Genomic DNA, 21,284 nt, shown 5'->3' with positions numbered 1-21,284 from the left:
GGAAAGCTGGGATTTTAATGCCACCACTTAGTGATGCAGAACTATATGTGTTGCTTCCCCCCCTGCCCTCCAGAAGGTAAGGGCTGGGTCCATGCCCAGAGATTTTGCTACTAAAGATGTTAAGCCAATGCCTGTCAACTGGGCTGTGGTTCTATGAAAGCTGAAGCGAGGCTGGAGTTGTAATCCTGAACCAAAAGCTCAGAGCCGAAAGGCAGAGGGACCCTGGGAGGGTCTGTTTCTCCTCCAGAATGGTTGGGTCACAAAAACACCAGCGAGCCTGGCAAAGGGCTCACCTGCCGGTGTTAAACTAATAATAAGTGTGGTGTTGTGAGAGAGTGATCCGCGGAGGGTTAAAGGTGCATCCTCTTCCTCCGGGAGCGCTCCTGCTTGCCCATAGCTTGTCCTCAGTGACCTTTCCTTCCATTTGGCTGTGGCTTTTTATTCCCCTCTCCGTCACAGCCCTTTAATGTCTTTAACTTCTACAGCTAAATGAGAACCGGCTGTGGCGGCAGACGGGATCAATAGCAGCTTCCCCCGACCCCTCCTTTTTTTGTTTTTCGGGAGTTTGATCTGTGACCCCTTGACCTTCCCCTCGCTTCTGGATGTGAGGCTGGACACACGTGCTATTGATAAAAATCTTAAACAAATTCCAATACCATGTATTTCCAATAAAGATTCCCTTGGGCAAGACGTTAGTCACACCCATGTGTGTAAAAAATAAAATAAGGAGGACGAGCTACGTTTTCTGAGAGAGAGAGACCAGCAAAGGCGAAGGAAAGAGAAAGAAGGGTTTGTCTTGGTTTGCTGCAGGAATTTTTGCTTGGGCCTCTCCTTGTGTGGATGAAAAACTGCTCATGCAGCCCTATTTATGTCCTTTTATTAGCCGCCCCTTCCTGATTTCTGTCCCACGGCTCTCTCTTTTCTGCTGGACACCCATTCAATTTACAAGTCCAGTTTAGAGCCCACTGGGCTCAGTTCAGAACAGGAACATTTTCCTGTTAATAGTCATGAGAGTCCAGGCTGCCACCAGGTCTGTGCTCAGCAGCAGGTTTTCCGTGGTCGAAAGAGTTAGTCCAGATGTGTGCCATGCCCAGAGACATGCAGGTAGCTTGTCACGAAGGCATTCTTGCTGCTGAGACAAGGAAGGTAGGTGAGAAACCATCACACACCATCCACAGTGCCGCTGGTTCCCAGTGCTGGGAGCTGGAGTCACACCCAGCGTGATGGCATGTCTTACAGCCAAAGCCAGTGCCCTGCTGCATGGCAGATGCAGCACAAACCAGCTGTAGCTCTTCTAAGGTGAGATCTACATTAAGCAGCAAGTTATCCATATGTGCACATATATGTATCAGTATTTGTATTTACAGGCAATATGTAAGTCCACTTCACTATAAACCTTTCTTATAATGACCCCCATTTATAATAATCTCTGTGTGAGGAAAGAGTTTTCATTGGTAATTAGTCCTGTTAGAGCAATCACTTACATGAAGTTGACCTTGGTATAACAACACTTTTTCTTGTCCTTCTCCGTGCATGTTGTTTTTAGCAGATACTTCTAATCCCTCCTGCTTTTTAATTCTTTGCTGCTTCTTTTCAAATGCTGTTTGAATGCCACTCAGTGTGAGGTGACCTCCACAAGATCATTTACTGATGTTCAGTTCAGATACTATCTTTCTTCCTTCTATGATGCGGCAAAAAAGTATCGAAACTCTTTTTAGTGAACACTGCAATATAATAAAAATGGGGGGTTGTTATGGTGGGGGCAGGCTCTGTATAACAGGGGGCATAAGCAGCGCTTGTAGAGATGAGCTCTGTAGCTTCGGTAGGCTTTGGACCTGGCCTGCAGAGAATTTCTCCCTCCCCACTTCTCTCCTTGTTCTCTGTTTTAGAAACACAAAACCAGACACACTTTCTCTCTCATAGCAAATAAACAGCCAGCGCACTTTTGGCAAGTTTCTGGTTTTATTTTGGCTTCTGATGTATTAAAGCAACAAACCATGTCTTTGACTTCGGGCGTGGGATACCTTGGTGCCTCTGAGCTCTTCCCACTGGCACAAAAAGCAATGGTGGGAGTTTAGTGTGGTTTTTTTAGAAGGATGGGATTGCTACCAAATTTCCATTTTGCTGGGTGCTGCCCAGAGCAGGATGACTGGCTCCGACCGCTCACCTCCCTCCTTCCCCAAGCACCCATCTGAATTCTCCCAAAGCGCCGGTGTCAACAGGAACAGAGGCACAGCCACACACACACAGCGTGCCTGAGGAGTGAATCTCCTCTTTCCCTACAGCCTCTCAAAGACATTATTTAATGTGGTTACTTGAAATACCAGGGGACCAAGCTGATAAGGTCTGGACAAGAGCCATGGCTTGGGGTCAAATCCTATGTACACTCCCCTTGAAGCTAGAGACTCCGTAATGCATTACAGAGCCCAGCGCCCGAGTCAAGCTACTCCAGGATCCCAGTCCCCGAGGAGTGCCAGCCAGCGTGCCAGCGCCACTTGCCTAACTCCGCTCCTCTCAGCCTGTGCCGCCTGCAGAAGCAGTGCTCCCCAGCAGGCCTCGCTTCGGCCCCGGGTAACTCACCCTGTGCCGAGCCTGCTTGCTTCCAGCACGCCAGCGCTTGCACAGGCTGCGCTGTCCCAGCCGGTGAGGAGCAGAGACGCCAGATTAATGTGGTCCTTGCGGTTCCCAAAGGCCGGAGCTGTGTTAATGATGCCGGTGATGGAACGCAGAAGCGTGAAAGGAATTCTAATAGATATGACAAGTCTAATAAGAATTTGTGTCTGGAAGGGACCTCCTCTGGGGCAGGCGTCTGACAAGACGTTGATGGCTGAAATTTGTTTACTCATTGGCACCGATTGTACATCTCCTGCCAGCTCCTTATTAATCTAATTTGAGACATTAAAGCTAGTGAAAGGGAGAGACTTTGACTGAAGCTCAGCTAATGAGCAATGTCACCATCCTGCCCCGGTCCTCTTCCCCCTCAGACCATGGGGCAGTCAGGCGAGCTGGGATACAGGTTCCCGCATCGCCTCAGGAGTTGTGGCTGCGCTTCTCACCCAGGTGGAGATAAGCAAAGTGGTTTCCCTTAGGAAGGGCAGATGAAGGCAGGCAGCAGAGCTCGCAGAGATGAGTCAGCACGCAGAGGATGAGTCAGATTCAAGCCCTGTCCAGACTTGGTGAGCTTCCACTGACATCTCTGGAATCATTTACACCAGCATCACTGAGTGCAGGAGTTGGCTTTGCCACCATGAGATGATACAGGGAGGTGAGGCTGGAAGGTTTATCCCCCTGGCTTTCTGCTCAGGCTCACTTTCAGGCAAACACCACTGGAAACACCATTTTCCGTGGTAGAAGTAGAATTTTAGCTCTTTTCAGTAGGTGCCCCGAGATATTCAAGGAACTGCAGCAACACACGCAGAGTGCACTCTGCACAGCGCAGCTGCGCCTAAGCCCAGCAACACCTGTCCTGTCAGGTGTTTCTGGCAGGACCATCACCTGTTTGCTCTCTTTCCTAGGAGCGCAGCAGGACCCTCGTGACTGTGATAGCCACTGCACCGCGCCTCTCTTTGTAAGAGAGGGTCTGTCTGCGGGGTCTGTTTGTTACACGGCCTTTGACGCCGAAAGCCTCATTTCCACTAAATGCTAATATTGTGCTGTTTTCTCACCCTCCTATTTTTCCCCCTCCTCTCCAGCTGCTGTTGATTACTTGGCCAAGAACGTGAGTCTGTCTACACAGCGTAGGATGAAGCTGGGAGAACATTCAGCCGTACTGGGCCTCCTACCAGTAGAGACAGGCCAAGCTTACTGAAGAGTCCGACTGTGCCAACAACCCACTCCAGCAACTTGGTACCACTGGAGAAAACACCACCAGCCTTCCAGGGATCTACCTGTACCCGGACCCTACTCCTTCCCAATTCCCTTCCACCTCGCACCAACCTGAGCTGTGAAGGAGACGGGAAAGAGGGGGAGGGCTGTCCAAGTATCCAGCTCCTCCCAGAGCACTCTTCTCAGAGGAGAGCCTGGCCTCTGTGACCTGACTCCTCCTGTGGCCAGAGACAATGGGTTGGGTACATTTATTAACCCTGAGTTCATGCCCTCCCTCTAACCTACCTGGCCATGGCATTTTGCCCACACTTAAGGACTTTCCATTGATCTAGGTAGTTGGCATAGTCAAAGCCAAATTGATCTTTTTTCCATTGTAAAAAGAAAAAGAAATGTTTCGTTTTGTTTCCTTTTCTTTCCATTGCTGTAAATTTGGTGAATGTTGCATAGGAACGAATAACCAAGCCGATCATTAAGGGTGATGTAATTCGGGACCACAGAAGACCTATGGACCAAATACAAGAACTTGTTTAACAAAAAAAAAACAAAACACAAAGACAAACAAAACCAGAAAAACATATATTAAAGTGACAGCAAATTTCCCCCCCCGCCTCTACCCTTCCGTTCCCACTGATAGCTTCCCAAAGCAGGGCCAAAGCAGGCCAGATTGCTGCTAAGCAGGGGCAGGATGTAAGTCCGTCCAGCCTGGGACCTTTGGAAAGTGTAAATGTAAATTGCTGCACGAGGACTGGAGATTACGGGCACAGGCACAAGCAACATTTACGTTTCCTCTTAGGGACCAATTTAGACCTGATTATCACTGAAAAGACACGGGCATCAAATAGCAGCAGGAGATGTGACAGCGAAGGCTGGCCTTGCGTGCACAGAGGAAGGGCATCAGATACACCTGACCATGTTGGAGCTTTTGCCCATCCAGTGGAGAAGGGTGAGGACTGTCAGTGGTCCTTCTTTCATTCGGTGGGAGAGAAGCTGGCCATGAGAGCAAAGACAAGAGAGGGAAGAGTCAGAGGTGTTCATTAGCTGCCTGCTTGGAGGGGTCAGTATGCAAAGCCAGGGTCTTCTATGAGTAAAGGGCCACCTGAAAGAAAACGGTGCCTGTTCTGAAGGCACGTTCCCGCAGCTGCCTCTCGCTGAGGGATGGGTGTGGCTGTGGAGTCGGAGGGGAGATGACCTGAAGAGTCTTTCTAACAGCAGCTAGGAAGGAAAGGTGCTCTCAGCTGCAGCATTGCACCTATTTGTATAGCAGGAAAAGATTTACCTTGCCAACGGCATTTTTTATCCTCTAGCTGCCAGGGGAAGTGCTTGCTCCTGCCCATCCTCCTGGCTCTTCCCCCACCCCTCTCATTTCATGTACTATTCTCTACAAGTCAATCTCTCAGTCCCTTCCCTCAGCTTTTCATTTTGGTGGTGGAGCCTCTTTCTCTGTAAGCCAGATCTTGGATTTAGCACCCCACTTTTCTGGAGCAGCCAGTGCTCTCGCTTTTTATCGGCTCACAGTTCTGCTCATCACACTGCTCAGACAAAAGCAGCCAACAATAAGAGGTTATTGCTAAGTCGTGACCCACATGGGGTTTTTCAATAGTTTCCCTTTTGCATGCGGTGATGATCCTTGATGATTCTTAAGCAGATGTCTAATATTATAGACTTTTTCTCTGTCACCTTCCTGTGTTGAGAGGGCTCGCTTCAAGAATGCGCTGAAATTTGACCTGGAGAGGGCAAGAAAAGCTGCCCCTGAGATAACCGCCGTGAGGCACAGAATCCGTGCCAGCCAGTAGCTGATGTGTAAAGTCCAATGGCAAGAGGCAATACTTAAAACCACCTACAGACTGTTAGGATTTATAATACACTTACTATTTTATATGTCTGCTTTAGGATAACCAATGTCTGCTATTGTCCACTGGCGATAACAGGGGACCATGGGGTCGGATGAGTTCTGGTCTGGCATATGCTCCTAGGTTGTTAAAGGAGATACTTCCCTTGTGCTCTCTTCTGTTGCTGCTCCTTCTTCCATTCTTCTCAAATAATCTGATATTGGTTTTGCCGCTTAAAAAACATTTTTCCAGGGAACTATCCCCTGCCTTGCCCCAACATCATGAACCACGAAACCACTTTTTCTCTTGAGCCATATGGACAAGCACCTGTTCTGACCAAGGCAGAGCTGTGCTTCTTACATTGCTCAGCATCCTATCAGAGCCACATACGGCTTCCATCAGCTTTGCTTTACAGCTGTGGCAGACCCTGCTCTACATTCCTAAAAGCACATCATTACACCAGCTTGGCCACTCTGCCTCTCACACACTCTCATGCATGTTTCTGTGCGGGGTGACATCTCCATCCAGATCATTCGTGCTCCAGAGGTCCCAGCTCGGCCACTGCTTGCCCAGCTATATCACACATAAAGCTTTCCTCTAGTTGTGAAAGACCTTCCTTGGATCACAAAGCTTTAGAAGCACTCGAAGCTTGCATTCTTTGCTTCCTTTCTCAGGGCAATATGTAGCACCTATAGCCGGACGAATAGGTGAGGCCAGAGGCACCGATTTCCTTGAGGTGACTGGATGGCCAAAACGCCTTGGGCCAGGGGCATTATCTGAAGCGCTCTCCCTGCTCTGCACCAGTTTGAGATCTTGGAAAGCAACAAAAGATGCTGGTTTGTGCTGTTTATGCTTTAGAGCTGATCTAAGGAAGGAATCCCTTTTGAATTCCAGTCCTGGCTTAAATGTCATTCCCAACAACAGTAACCTTCAGCCACGCCTGAACTGGGGGACCGAGGGTGAGAGCAAGGGTGTCTCTGTGACAGGCACCGGCGTGGGGATTAATGACTGAAGCGCCTGTTTTGAATTTGCTTCTCTGTCTCTATCATTCTGCCAAAACAACAGAGCACACGGTTTTCTTGTGTGCCACATTTCATAGGATTTAAGAGGCCAAATGCTGATAATCACCCCACCTGGGAGCACCTTCAACTCTACAGCCTCCTTGCCACTGGAAGGGGGAGTTTGTAGGTGGTGATTGTTGGCCCCGTATCTGCCCCCAACAGTTGCAATCCCTTGTTCTTCATACCCAAATGTCTGACCAAATGCATTCCTAGCTGCCTGCTAAACTAGAAGGAAAGTTTCAGTTTGCCATGAGAATCGCTTGTCCGCTGCTCCTGCTCACAAAGACCTGTCAGCTCTCTTCTCCCTGCCGTTGTCTCTTCTCCCGTGCGTGCGTGCGTACACGTCTCCCGAGCACCCGTCAACAGCCGACAGCCGGTCCTCGCTGCGAGTGTGTTGGCAAGGAGGACTTCAGCTGAGTGCAGGACCCCGAAAGTAAAAAGTACAGAAAAAGAGGGAGCACTGTAGAAACCTATTTGCCAATTACCTTCACCAGAAAGTCCGTGAACACCCGGGCACTGCTGTAAATAGAGTTCTTAGAGGAATATGACAAACGCCCCGTGCTAGCGCAAATAGCTGTTCTCTGACCTTTCCCTCGTGGTCGCACTTTGTACATTAGTTGGAAATTTGGTCATGTGCTGTATGTTTATAGAAAGTTGACATTTTTTTATACTAAAAACACAGTGAGTGCCGTGCTAGTTAAAAAACAAAGGGGGGGTGGGCGGGGAGGGGGGATGAACTGTAGAAATTTGCCTATCGTGTGTTTTCAAAATACATTCCAGAATCTTTGGGGTGGGATGGGTTTGATTTGGGGAATTTTTTTTTTTTGTTTCTTTGTTTTGTTTTAAGGTACGTTCATGTATGAAAGTCCAAGTATTTTGTTTTGTTTTGTTTTGTTTTATGGATTGCCAGCCTCAGTTCTGCTGAAAAGAGACAAACTCAGGGGATGGGGTGGGCCGGGGAGGGGGGACAGGACAGGGGGAGGTGCCTTGAAGGTGAAACAAGACCGAGCATGGAAGAGTAGCAATCGGCAGCAGACAAGTGTTGGCCAGCGGGACCCTGGAGAACGTGGGGTCGCAGTCGCTCGAGCCAGACCAAACAGGGACTGAGCAGATACTCAACTACCGGTGACTCTGAGCGTGCCTGGGAATCCAAAAAGCGTTCTGCACCTCATCCAAACACAGCACCAAGCGAAGGGACACCCCCCGGAGACGTTCTCTCAGGTCAACGTTTCTTCCATGCCTGCAGGCGAGAACTGACATCCCAGGGGAAAGGCAAAACGCCGAGTGGATTTCTTTTACCTCCCCACGCCCCCCCCCCCCGCGCCCCTGCCGTCACCTCTCAGCGCCGTCCTGAGACCGCAAATGGACATTTCCTCACTGTGTCCAGTAACTCAGCAGATTGGCTCCTGTCGCTCAGAGACTTTGTGTATTTAATGCTTCTAACCCGTCATCCCTAACACCTCCATATACCCACCTGGGGAATATCTACATAGCACTATAGGACATTCCTTATTCCTAGTAACTGCGGATATGTTGCTTCTGTGTTTGACTCATAGCCATCTTGCTCCATGTGTATGCCTGCGTGTGAGTATGTGTGCGTGCGCCTGTGTGCCTGCGTGCGTGCGTGTGTATATATATAATCGCACCATAATTTATTCAGCTATATGGAGTAGTATAGTAGAAAGAGAAACTGGTATTTGCTTTAACTACCTGCTGCCTGTAGGTGTCTCTCTGTAACTCAGGCATAACTGTTATACATTAAAAAAAAAAAAAAAAGGATTAAAAGTGTCTTTGGGTGGCTTGTTTGCTTAACTCGCTCTGCAGCGTGCCAGGCACAAGGGGGAAAGCTGGTAAATCGAAAATAGTCACACACACATACGAACTGCAGATGTTTTTGCTAAAAAGCAAAACCGTGGGCTTCATTCGCTAACGAAAACGCGGAAAAGCTACGTAAATAAATAAAACATTTAATCTCACTGTGACTTTTCACAAGGGAAGAACAATTACCTGGCCTGTTCTAAATACAACCGTTTCTTTATGCATTCATTTTCAGCAAGCTATTGCCCGGGCAGAGGAAGGCAGGCTGCGCGGGCCAGGGCGGGACCGCGCCGCCGTGCTCACTCCGAGCTCTGCAGGCACCTGGCTTTCGTTAAAGGCCAAAGCGCAGCATCAAGAAGCGGAAAAATATTTTGAAAGTCTACGAAGGAATACATGGCTCGGGGCTTCGGCAATCGGTAATAAAGCATTTTGCCTTTAAACAAAGCACTGAATTCAAAAAGCCGTTCCCATCTGAAGACGTTTTGGCTCTCCATAAAATAAGTTGATCTTCATCCAACTCGTGCCGGACGAATATCCGCACGCAGAAACTAGCCTAATCAGTCGCTGGGGTTTTTTTTCTGGTTGCCTCTCACCAGAGGGATCAGTCCACAGGAGCTAACTGGCTTCCCAAACCTAGCCGAGATCACCGTTAGATAACACACAGCAACTGTGGGAGGAGATGCTGCCCATGTGCTTACCTTTCGTGAGCAAAAGAGGCAGCAATCTGCAAGCCTGGACTCTCCTGCCGGCACGAGAAAGACCAGCGGAGGAACAAGGGCTTTAGCACTTGCAAACTCTGCTAGCACAGGCGTTCCTCGCCTCACACGCACGCCGCTGGTCGTGGCTAGCTTCAGAGTTAGTCCCTCATCAAGCACTCGCTGACATCTTTTCTTAACATTGTCCTGCCCCCCTTGGTACTATGGCTTTGACGAAATACTGAGCCAGTGCCCAGAGCCCTGGGTTTAGGCAGAGACCTTCGCTGGAAGTTGTGCAGTGTCGTCTGGGCACAGCGGGACTCTGACGCTGTTCTTAGTGCCCGGCAAAGCTACCTTCAGGTTGGGTGGGATGCTGAAACCCTGGCCACAGCTCTCCTTTCCTTCAGGGTGAGGGAAAGCTTCTTTGCTAAGAAAATCAGCTTCCCTCAGTGGGACAGAGAAGCCTCCTCCTGTTGTAGAAAAAGAGACCCTGGGCAATGGAGCCTGACCCAGCGCAGGTAAAACGTGGGTGCGACTCCGCTCCACGCTGCTCCCACTGCCTGGATAATTCACTTTCGGGAGGAAAATGGGAAAACGGGGTACACGCAAGCCAAGGGCTGGCCACCCCAGCAGATGGGTTTGCAGCAGGGCAGTGGGCCGGGGGGCTGCGGGGTGCCTAGCCCAGGGCTGGGGCAGCTCTGGGCATGCAGGGGCTGCACAGGCTGAAGCTTTTGTGGGCTCTGAGGTCCTCGAAGGGGACCCCTGGAAATACTACTGGTCTGCAAATGGGGAAAAGGCTGGAAATGACTGCTCTTGCATGATGCTAAGGGCACCGTGATGTCAGAAACCTCCTTTTTTGTGATAACTGTGAAAGGGAGAGGCTTGCCTTTGTGTAAAAACCATAACCAACCTCAGCTAGAGCAGGAGCGCTAGCACCAGCTTCCTAGCTGCATCCTAGGGGAATTATATTTGGCGTCAGCAAATTTTACCCACACCAAAACCCTGCTTCCCACCTTAGATCTGCACTTACTGGCAGCACTTGCTTTTTACCCCGCAGCCAGCATGTTTCGGCCATGGCCAAGCCAGCCACCCTGTGCATTCGCATGTGGAGGGGTTTGTAGAGGAAGGGACCGTCATTTTCCAGGAGCCCTAAAACAAGACAACATTATTTCTAGCCACGTCCCTGTTTTTAAATCTGTGCTGGCCTGCTGCTGAAAAGTAACAGCTTTGTGCTTCCTTGGCAGCCCTCCCAGAAATGACTTTGCTCCAGCAATGGTCACGTTCAGGCTCTGTTGCCGCCAGCCCTGCCGTCGCAAGCGTTTCAACACTGCCCTCAACTGTTCCCTGAGCTCCTCGTCCTCTCTCCTAGTGACTCAAACCTTATCTGAGGAGCGCAGGATATTTCCCAGGCCTTGCTAGAGTCGATCCGTTGCCCTCTGAAAGACATCAAGGGCGCAAGCTGGCCCACAAGGGAGCTGCTCAGGCCGATACAGCTCCCGCTACAAGTATCACCGGTCAATTATGGCTCTAAGCTGTCGTCAACTTTAATCTGCCGATAAGCCAGTGATAAATCAAAATCAAGTCAATTTGACACCAGCTGCCAACTTTTGCAAAGGCGTTGCATCCTGCAGCCTGGGGAGAGGGTGCTGACCCCAGACCCCGCGCCGCGCCCGTCGCGGTCCCGTGCTGTTGGGCTTGGCCCTCCGTGCTGGGTACGGCTGCCTGCGCTTCGCGTGAGAGGGGCTGGTCGTGCGCCCTGCGCCGCCTAACTCTGCGCCTTTCCAGCTCTGCTTTCCAGTTCGGGTTTTGTTGTTTTATTTGGGTTTCACATGTCGTCCCTCCGGCTTCCAGCAAACCCCTCGGCAGCCCTCTGGGCCTGGGCCGTCGCCCACGCGCTTACCGCAGGCTCCCCTCACCCCCGCAGCCGCACGTCCCCCTGGAGCCGTGCAGTCAGCGTTAGCAGCTGGGGAAAGCACAGGACACTGCGACTCCAAGCGAGCAGAGACACAGAGCACACATATATATCTCTATATCTCTATATATCTCAGTGCTATTTAGTTTTGGAGGGCAGAAGCTCTTGGCAGCGTAACTAGCACTTTTCTTTTGAATTACTCAAAAAAATTTTGTGTGTATTTACATTATTTTCCTGGACTTTCTCACAAATATTTTTTTCTCAGAGGTAATATGAGGAATAGATAAAAATATTTTAAATACTGAGGTTGTTTCCACTTTTCTGTTTCTTTTTCATTCTAAAAGGTGTGCAAGAAGAGAGAACCATCTGGAAGAGAAACAAAACATTTTTGCATTTCTAACCGGGGATTTAAAAACCTTTTTTTTTTTTGCTAAAACAAAACAAACTGAAAATTTTCTTCCCCTCTCTTTATTAAAAACTGAACAATTAAAATAACTTGGGAGAGATCTTCATTATAAAAACAAAATGATTTGGGAAAAGTTGTTTACCCCAGCTTTAACCTTCCCACTTTTCCTTCTCGCTACCTTTTCCAGCATTGCTGTAACTTAATGGTTTCAAAAGCTGTTTTACAGACGGGTGAAGGTTGAGCGGCTGTTGCAGGACCACGCCGGTTTAAGTGCCTGAATTTCGTTTGTGCTTCAGCTGACCAGTCCCCAAATCATGACCGGGGTGTGATAGATATCAGAAAAAAAGGGAGGCAGAAAGCCTAGCCCTGCAAGGTGTGAATGCTATGAGAGGTTTTGGAGGGTTTTAGTATTTTGTCTAGTATTTTTTTTTACATTTATGCTGAAAATATGTTCTGAATGTACAATCCAGGGACCATGAAAGTGTGCAGGTGAAAGTGTGCTTAATTTAGGAAAGTCCCGAGGGAAACTCAGAAGATGTGCCCATCCCTTGCTCTGTCTCACTCTCCAAACACCAGCCCCTCTGTAAAGCCACTCCCCAAGACTTTTAGAACTTGCTTGTGACTTTTGCTCAGCTCCAAATGGCATCAGCGGCCCGAGTTTCGGGGAAGTGCAGAGCACTCATCCTGCACATCCTACTTACAGCAGGGACTCGAACCACTGAGAATATCGGCCTTTCCCGTCTGGCTCAAACACCGCCGTAAGTCCCCAGTGACAGTAACTCAGATGCCTCGTGTAGAGCAGGTGCAACCTGTTGGATAGGAGGGCAGAGGGGGGGCTGAGCACGCTGACACCTCTTTTTTGGGAGGACCATTCCTCCATGCTTCTTTCAGCTCCATCACTTTTCGCGAGCAGTGCCTCCTGCTCTACACTGTCCCCTTGGACGCAGCGTCCACCTTGGATTTTAGCTACAGGTATTTAGGCTGTTTCCGTCTGCTAAATCTCTTTGATGAACTGGGGAGATTACGAACGAAGCTGCAAAAGGCGTGACTGCAGACGTCCTAAGGCACCCGTGTGCACGCAAAGCACGCCTGACCGAGTGCACCCCTGCACGAGCCGCCGTGCTAACAGCGTTTTGGTACCCTCCTTTCCAAGTCCTAATCCTCGGGGGATGGCTGCCTGGCTCAGAGGTCAGACCCATCTCACGGCCTGTGTTTAGAGCCGCTGTTGCTCATCTCAGTGGTTACAGCTACTGTCAGACAGCGACTGTGCCGTCAAATTTGGCTCAGCAGCCTTTAGCTTTGCAGCATTTCATGAGCAATTTCTTTTCAGAATAGGTGTAGAGAAGTTTATTATAATGGGCTGTGGACCTGCATAAAATCAGGGTATTCTGAGCAGGGAGAGGTGTATGAAAGGGAATTAAATGACTCAAAAAGGATTTCCTTGTGAGGCCGATTTCTTTCTTTTTTAAGGATTAATATAATTAATATCCTGTCCCGGGCAGGCCACATTCTCACCTGGCACAAACCAGCCCAGAATTTTAACTGGTTTTGCTGATTTACACTAGCCAGCGAGCTCATCCTGCATTCCTGTAACATTCCTGTCAGTCCATCCCCTAATGCTGTGCTTCCTTGGGCCAGTATTTGCAGTGTTTCTACTCCAAGACAACTTTTTAAAATAGATTTCCTAGAATTTCCTAGACTAGCTGCGTGCTGGGAGGTGGAGTGTCCTTGGCTCGTCGGCTGAAGCAGGGGTGGAAGGCGAGGAGGCTGAGATGCAGGTGCATCCATCTCCGCCTTCCCAGGAACAGTCGGAGTAGGGGAGGATTGCTCTCCGTGGAGGGCTGCGTGGGTGCAGCAGAGCCCAGCTGAGGGTACCCAGAAGGGTGGCTGCGATTCCCTCTGTCGGAGCTCCCTCTTGCAAAACAGCCAGGAAGCTCAAATATGCAGTGAGCATTGCAGAAGACAGGAGATTAGGAGATCTGGCATTTTACCAGTGCTTCAGGGGATCTTGGACACCACGGTTAACTTCTCAGGCTCTATTTCCCCTCCAGCAGCCTCTGGGCATCCCTAAATCACGCTGGGGATCAAACCAGACACCAGGAGAGACAAGGCTGCAATTCACTGTAGGATAGGATGTGTCACAATATAAAATATTAGGGCTTTCTCAAAACCAGGGGCTGGAAACAAAGTGACCTTCTACCTCCCTTCCACCATGGGCCCAACTCTCCGAAACACCAAAGCGACTTAAACCTCTCCCTTAGGTCAGTGCGAGTCTCCCTCTGCCCCTGCCTGCCCCTGCCGTCCTTTGGGGCTGAGTCTTATTTACAGGAGCTGCCTCACAAAACCTCACCCCTTGTCTTATTGCCTTCCTTTATCTTGTCCTTTCTCTTCTCCCGTCCCTTATTCCCCAGCAATATGCAACCCTGAGGTGGCTCACTTCGAAATAAATAAATAAGCGGGAATCCTGAAGGCTTTCTGCACGTCCCTTGCCCTATTCCACACAGAATTGTCTTTTGTATATACCCAGGCTAATTATTATTAATAGTAGATATGGGTTTATTTCAACTGGGGAAAAAAAAAGACTAAGGGGAAAGGGGAGGGAGGACGAGAATGGGAGGGAAGAGGGGGAAATAGAAAAAAAGAGAGAGAAGAAACCCACTAGAAACTGTTCACATTTCCCGAGACGTCGACAAAGCTTTTATGAATATAACTGGATTTGTAACAAGCATTGCAGCTGCATATAAGGCATTCAGACATGGAGACAATTTTACTAGATAATAGACTATCACGCAGGATACAATTTAAATTAAAAAATGCAATTTTCACCTTGAAATGAACAAATGATTACAATTTCTATACAAATTAAGGCATTCAGGCTCTCTTTCAGTAGTGGCATCAGTCCATGAAATATGACATAATTACCATGAAATACATTTTCAAATATTTTGATTTTTGTCCGCCGCTTTTAAAAAACATAGCCCCAGCTTCTGTGTGCATGTGCGTGTGTGTGTGTGTATGTGCGCGGGGGGGAGCGTGGCTCGCATTATCCCACCTTCTGGGGAAAAACACATTAAAAAGAAAAGAAAAACTACCCAAAGATTAAGCTTCCCCCCCCCTCCCTCCTTCTCTCTCCCCCTCCTCTTGACTTGCGAGATAAAATTGAAAAAAAAATCAGACAGAAAGAAAAGGAACGCAAGCGAAAGGCTCTAAAGCCTCCAGATTTATCTAAATTACTACGCTTATCTGCAAAAATCACATCTGCTGGTTATCTACTAGCTCTGCAGATCTCCTGGCCCCCCTCCCCTTTCTCCCTTAAAATGATGTTTTTTATTCCTCTCTTTTATTTTTAAATTATTTTTCCATTATGTTTCCTTTTTATAGCTGGAGATACAAGGCGAGTCAGAGAAATTGTGACCCGCGCGCTTGCCCGTGGAGGGGGAGGGAGAAGAAAAGAAATGCAAACGGGGAAGTTTGCAGGAGTAGGTGGACTTTGGTGGGGAGAGAAGGGTGGGCGAGAGCGGCCCCGACGCCTGCCTGGTTGCAAGGAGCCTTTGCAAGGGAGCGATGCCAAATACTCTGCTCCCCAGCTGCTTTCCCTCGCCCAGGTTTACCCAGGCTGAACGCTTTTTGTGCCGAGGCGATGCCGTGATTTCTCACACACGCACACACTATTCAAGAAAACCCACTGCGGGAACCAGAACAGGAGCGGGGCGCCCGGCTCTGAAACACTAGGACAAATATTTTGGGTAAAATTTCATGCTGAAGTAGTTAGAGGTAGGGTGTCTCCATCGAAATTTCACCAAACCGTCCTGATTTCTGGCGATGATGACTGCTTGGGGCTTGTAGCACCACTCCTCGACAGCTCCGTGTGGCGTGTGGGGTGGGTGTCGGGCTGTAACTGGTCTCAAGCGCTGTCCCTTCGTCCTCCCGCCTAACCCCCGCTCCTCTTTAGGAGTATATTAGAGTATACACTTAAATTAAAGGCCATTAGTGGATCGGGAGAACAAACCATGCCTGAAAATTAGTGATGTTTTCCGGTGCTTTGGGAGATCTGTATCAGCCCGGTCCTTTTTAAATTCCTCTATAAAATGGGTCATAGGAATATTTTACCAGATGGGTGGTTAAATTGTTACCTAGAATGCAACAGCATGTCTTTAGACAGTAAATGTAAAATACATTTATGCACGTTCTGCAGCTGAGAAGGGAAGCAGAGTCCTTTAGAAATGCCTTTGCAGCCTGCTGATGGAAACACCTGTATTGCACAGGTGAAAGTCATTGCCATTAAGCCCAAAGCTTTGGCACCGCTCTTTGTTAGCTGAGGAGGAGTGAAAAAAGCTGGTCTTGTGCTAGAAGAACCATCATCAGGTTTGCAGCACTTATCTAAGGTGCCCTGAAATTAGCTGGTACAGCCTTTGCAGCAGCACCCCATTGATGGAGATGCATGTTTTTTCTGAGGTATTGGTGATATCGGGGTAGAAAGCTGGGGGGCGGGCGGGCTGGGAGGTGTCCTGTTTGCTTTGTTGTGTGGCCTGAATGTAAAACCTGCCTCAGTTTAAAAGTTTGCATGGAGACTTGGTGTGAGGTGGGATAATGCTGACTATTGGCCTTGTGGTGGGCTAAAATGTTTGTGGCTTCTCGGGTGTGGTGGTGTTGTGGAGAGCATTCCTGAGAAACCTCGTGCACCGAGGTTGTCCTGCTTCCTCGGTCCTCCCCTGGTAAGTCCCACCGATCTCCAAGAAGCCAAGCTCCGGGACAGGCAGGCTTCTCACCCAACACCTCTGCAGCACGTAATCATCGGTTTGGGTGCAATGGAATAACTTTTCTCTGTGATTCCCATCCCTCCCTCTCCAGAGCTGTGTCTCTGCCTGCAGCGTGTCTATGGGGAGCTCACTGTGATATTTCCAGCCTTCGTTGCTTCAAGTTTGTTGACCTTGATTTGTGTTTCTGAGACTTTATCCCCAAAACCATGAGTGCCGGCAGTATGGGTTTCTTCCAGAAAAATTCACGCTCTGTGGTCTCTGTTCAGCATGTCAGGAAGGGGGTGGAAAATAATCTCCTATCAATCAAAATTCAGATAAGCTTGTGGCAAAACAAACAAACCCAAAATTGCAGACGGCTGAGGTGAGCATCCCCCGCGGCTGCTCACGTCACACCACGGGGGCTTGGGCGGTCTGAGGCTGTGCGGCTCGTTAGTCATCTAAGCGAATATTTAGCCAAATTTCAGAAGTCTTGTAAATTGTCCATGAGGCAATTATGGTGTTCAGTGTTTTGGGTGCTCATGAATATGTAAGAGCTGAGGCTTGTTTAGTTGAAGTCTCTAAATGCAGCTACCTGTGGCAGAGGATATTAGGGCTGACCAGGAAATTATTTCCCCCCTATTAAATATGTTTTCATTTTTTATTAGCATGGTCTTTTAAATGTTCCCATTTTAATCTAGAAATATCTAACAAGTCTTTATATTTAACAGCAAAAATTTATTTTAGTTGAGAAAAATACATAAGCAGAAAAAATGCCATGTATTTTTCTTTTTAATGTCATCAATAATTTAATCTGAGGAATTATTAATAACTTGGCAAGGAAAAGCATTTTAACAGAAGTTGGACCTGCTTGTTTTACACTCCAGCAACAAAACGTCGTGTGCTGAGGGCATCATTTGCAATAGCTCCTCGGGGCTGGGGGAGGACCAGCTTTGCTGTCCTGCTGGGACTGAGGTTCAGGCTGGGGTCACAGCCGAACTGAGTTTGTACGGCCTCAGCTCAGCCCCAACCACCCACCAGCTCTGGTGATCTCCACTGCACACCAGCCACAAGATCACCTTCCACTGTCATCTGAAATATGAAGAAGAGGTGGGTTCTGATCTCTTATTAACTGTCCAGGTGAAAACAAAACATTGAATACTCTGACTTTGGAGAAGATGCTCTGGATTTCAAGGTCAGCTTGGACGGGGCTCTGAGCAACCTGATCTAGTTAAAGATCCTTCACTGCAGGGGGCTGGGCTAGATGACCTCTAAAGGTCCCTTCCAACCCAAACCCTTCCAACCCCAACTGTCTTATGATTTAGAGGCATCCCAAAGAGCCTGGTCTGGTTTTGCCAAGCCCAGTGTCTGCAGAGGTGCTGCAGGGCAGCACAGAGGGAGTGTGACCATAAATTAAAAAACAAAACCATAAATGAGTTCAAGAGACATCTTGCTTTTTCTTCTTTCCTCCCCATCTCCTAAAGGAGGAGAGGACAGGAGGGGTCTGGCAGGGGAAGTAAAAGAAAGCAGGATGCTGGGATGAGGATGGGCCACACGGGGCTGGGCACGCCCTTCCTGCTCTTAGCAGGAATTAGGAAATGATCTCTAGGAAAAGCTCCAGCACACAAACCAGAGAGTCCCCCTTGATAGCTCTGCTTCCGCGTGCACAAGCGCAGCCCTCGCGCGGGCTGGCTTAGGGCTTGGGTTTGCTCTTTTATCCCCTTTGCACAGTCCTGTGTGTTTATTTCACCAGGAATTTGTTCTTTTAATGAAAGCTGCAGAGAAATGGGTCTCTCCAGTCCCAGGCTATAGGTTCAAATCTATATGAAGAAGAATACTTCACATATGTCTTTTCACTTGCCTTTTAACCCAAGTAAAGCCAACGTGTGTCTCTAGAGGTGCAGCTGGTCCTGGGGAGCCAGCATGCACCTTGTGATCAGGATGCAGGCAAGCAGGTCCCCATCCAGCTCCAGATGTTGGAAGAGAGCAGTTATTCATTACCAGTCCCCAAAGCTGCCATCACCCAGCCAGCTTTTCCCACACCCAACCTACGCCTCAGCCCTACCTTGTCGTGGAAAGGTGACACCTCTGCAGAGCTCAGTGCTCAACTTAAATGCAAATTCCCAAACCTTGCAAGAGCATTGCCACTGCTGGAAGGGGTCCAGCCTGGCCCTGCTGACCCCGCGAGGTCTGACGACACCAGGAAATGACGGGTTTCAGTTCATTTTTCAGGTGAAGCCCCTGGTTACTAGTGGTTTGTTCTGCAGAACCATGCCTAGCCTGGCAACGGTCTAATGCTGTCTAGAGCCAATGTCTTCTCAAACCCTCAACTTAACTGGATGGCTTAAGCTCACTGGTGGCTTCAGCTCACTGCTGTTGTAGGTCCACTGGACACCTGAACATCTAATATTTTCCCAGCACCTTATTTCTACCTAGGAGTGTACCCACACAGCAGCTGGTACCTTGTTAGAGAAACAGCTTTGAAGGAATGCTCTTGAGCTCCACTTGTCATCTAGCCGTGGCAGGAGGGAGGTCAGCGGGGCTCTCTGCGAGTAGACATCGTGCAGGTCTGGCCTCGGCTGGCTTTGCTGGGTGCTCGAGGAGGTTTTGGCTTAATTTGTTCTCCAGCCGCGCTGAACAGGAGCCTTCACTTGGCTGGGGAATCCTTCTTCCCTCGCAGCCACCTCTTGCTGTCACTGCTCGACAGCTCCTGCAGCAGGGCTTTGCAGCCGTGGCCCTGAAGGGTTGTTGCAGAGACCCAAAACCATGAGAGTTTTACTATTATTATTATTAAAATTGCAAAGCAATTAATTGTAATTAAGAAAGATAAAACTTCAGAAGGGGAAGCACAGCAATTACGCTGGGGGAGAGCTGGCAGCAGTTCCTCGCCTGCAGAACAAGGGTGTTAACGCAGCCGGAATTCATGGCTACAAGTTCCTAATTTCAGGAAAGACCCAGCTACCTGCAATCCCAGGCATCGGCTCCATCCTCCCAGGGTGAGGAAGGGAGAATTCCTTTTAACCAAAGCATGAGACACACAGGCTAGCTCCATCCTTTACATGTTACAGAAGTATGCACCCACCGTTGCCCCAAAGAGGCAAACTTCTGGCTGAACTCAAGCACATCCCTTCCTCTGCGTTGAAACAAAGGACGCCCCATCTCTAGGAAGACCACCAGGGAATGGAGCAAGCTCCAAAGCATCTCCAAGCAAATCCTCACCTCTGAGCCTAGATTTTACTTAGTTTTTTTGAAAACCTCCCTGTGCCTTTAAGGCTGGCTCCAGCTGGGTTTGCTACCCTACTGAAGAGGATGCGAAATTAAGTTATGTGAGGCTCCTGCAGCTGAACCAGATGCGACTAAAACCAGCCTCTTTATGTATTCATGAGCTGTGTGGAAGAGAAATAAAAGGATTCATTACCACGCAAACTGTTACTAATGACATGTACCTGGTGCCGAGCACCTCTGGAAATCTAATGCGACACACTGGAGGAGAAAATGTATTCGCTTTTCAGAGGCCGGCGCTGAATGGAAAATTTCCCCTCCTTGGCCCTTCCTCATTCTGCATTCACTAAAAGCAACATTTACAATTCTTCTGCCATTATGTCCTACCAGGGCCTCTGCGCTTTCTGTCACGACCTTGATATTAGCTGAAAATTGGAAATTCGCTGGCATAGCAGAGGTGGGGAGTGGTGGGAATCAACTTGCTCTGCCTCCTGGTTTGCCACGCACTGAAGAAAGAAAGAAGAAAAAGAATGAAAAAAGCAACGCTTAACTCTTTTTAAGTAGCCCGCAGGAAAAGGTGGAGGGTGCGTGAGCGAGAAGGGATGGGAGACAGGGATAAATGTGAGCGGATACAGTTCGGCATTATTTCAGAGCCCTCCGTGGACATCGCCCCTCTGCACCAGCTCTTCTGATGGTAGACAAGGTGTTAGGAAAGAAACTACTTTAACTTATCTTCCCCCAAATCCCTTTCCCAGCCTCTGGGCAAGGAAGGCAGCTTATGGGACACCTGCTCAGCGTGGGCTGTGCTCTGTCCCTGGTGACGTGGGGTAACTTACCCCAAGCTAATTCCAGACCGTTGCGCCTCTTCTTTCCCTGGTCCGGCTGCTCCTTTTCTCACTCCCAGATGTACTCAGGCAGTTTCTCAGGGGCTTTCTACAAGGTTGCATCGTAGCTGGGTGGTACTTCTTCAGATAAGGTTTGCCCTGGATGCCGGGGAGTGTGGGGAGGGACGAGGGTCTCAGCAATGTTTATATTTTTCCTTATGTCTGGGTGCGGAGTGTAAATGCTCCTAAAATGGAAGAGGGGTCTCGGTGCATTCTGTTCTTGCATCTCTTGACACTGATGCATCTCCAGTGCCTTCAGTCAGGTCACTCCTCGTTTACCCCAGAGCTGTTCCCATAATATTCATCCTAATTAAATGAGACATACTGCTTATGAGGGAGTTCGGAGGGTCTACGCGTAAGGGACAGGGTGGCGGGGAGAAGCAGCACATGAAACCATTGATGGGCTGTGCCCAGGGAGGGAGCCTGGCATTGCCAGGCGAGCAAAGCCACCTGCCTGTTTGCAAAATTACAGATACTACATTCTAACTAACCTCTCAGTCACGCGCAGCCTGTCGGCACCAGTTTTGACCCCTCTAAAACTACAACAGGTCTAGAGCTGGCTGTAGGGGAGCAGGCAGAGTCGTGCTGGTTTGGAGTGCAGCTGAATCGCAGCCTCGAGGCTTTCCTACGCCTTTGGATGGGCACCTGTACGGTGGAAAGGGGCTGCACTAGTGCCGGTGACTTTTGATTCTCCAATGCTTACATCTCTTTTAGCAGAAAAGAGATCCTTTCTTTTTGTGTTGGCTTTTTAGAATGACGTTTTGGGAGGAAATTGCCTTTCCTTTTTTCCCTTCATCCCTCTCTTCTCCCCATTTCTGGCTATCTGTGCCTCCCTCCTCCCTTTTCTCCTTAATAAATCTCTGGCCCTGCCTTATTCCCTCCCCTCCTCTCCCTTA

General features: G+C 49.0%; 1 protein-coding gene across 1 annotated transcript in view; it reads left to right on the top strand.

Annotated features, from left to right (window-relative positions):
* Positions 1–8,684, top strand: part of PAX7 (paired box 7) — a 107,866-nt gene extending 99,182 nt beyond the window's left edge. Inside the window, exon 9 of the mRNA XM_064470290.1 lies at positions 3,693–8,684. Coding sequence (XP_064326360.1) covers positions 3,693–3,808 — 116 coding nt within the window. The 3' untranslated portion in view covers positions 3,809–8,684. The remainder of the gene's footprint in view (positions 1–3,692) is intronic.
* The last annotated feature ends 12,600 nt before the right edge of the window (positions 8,685–21,284 follow it).

This window comes from Phalacrocorax carbo, chromosome 20 (assembly GCF_963921805.1).
Source record: "Phalacrocorax carbo chromosome 20, bPhaCar2.1, whole genome shotgun sequence".
In the NCBI taxonomy this organism is placed as follows: domain Eukaryota; kingdom Metazoa; phylum Chordata; class Aves; order Suliformes; family Phalacrocoracidae; genus Phalacrocorax; species Phalacrocorax carbo.
This window is presented reverse-complemented; position numbering and strand designations above follow the sequence as displayed.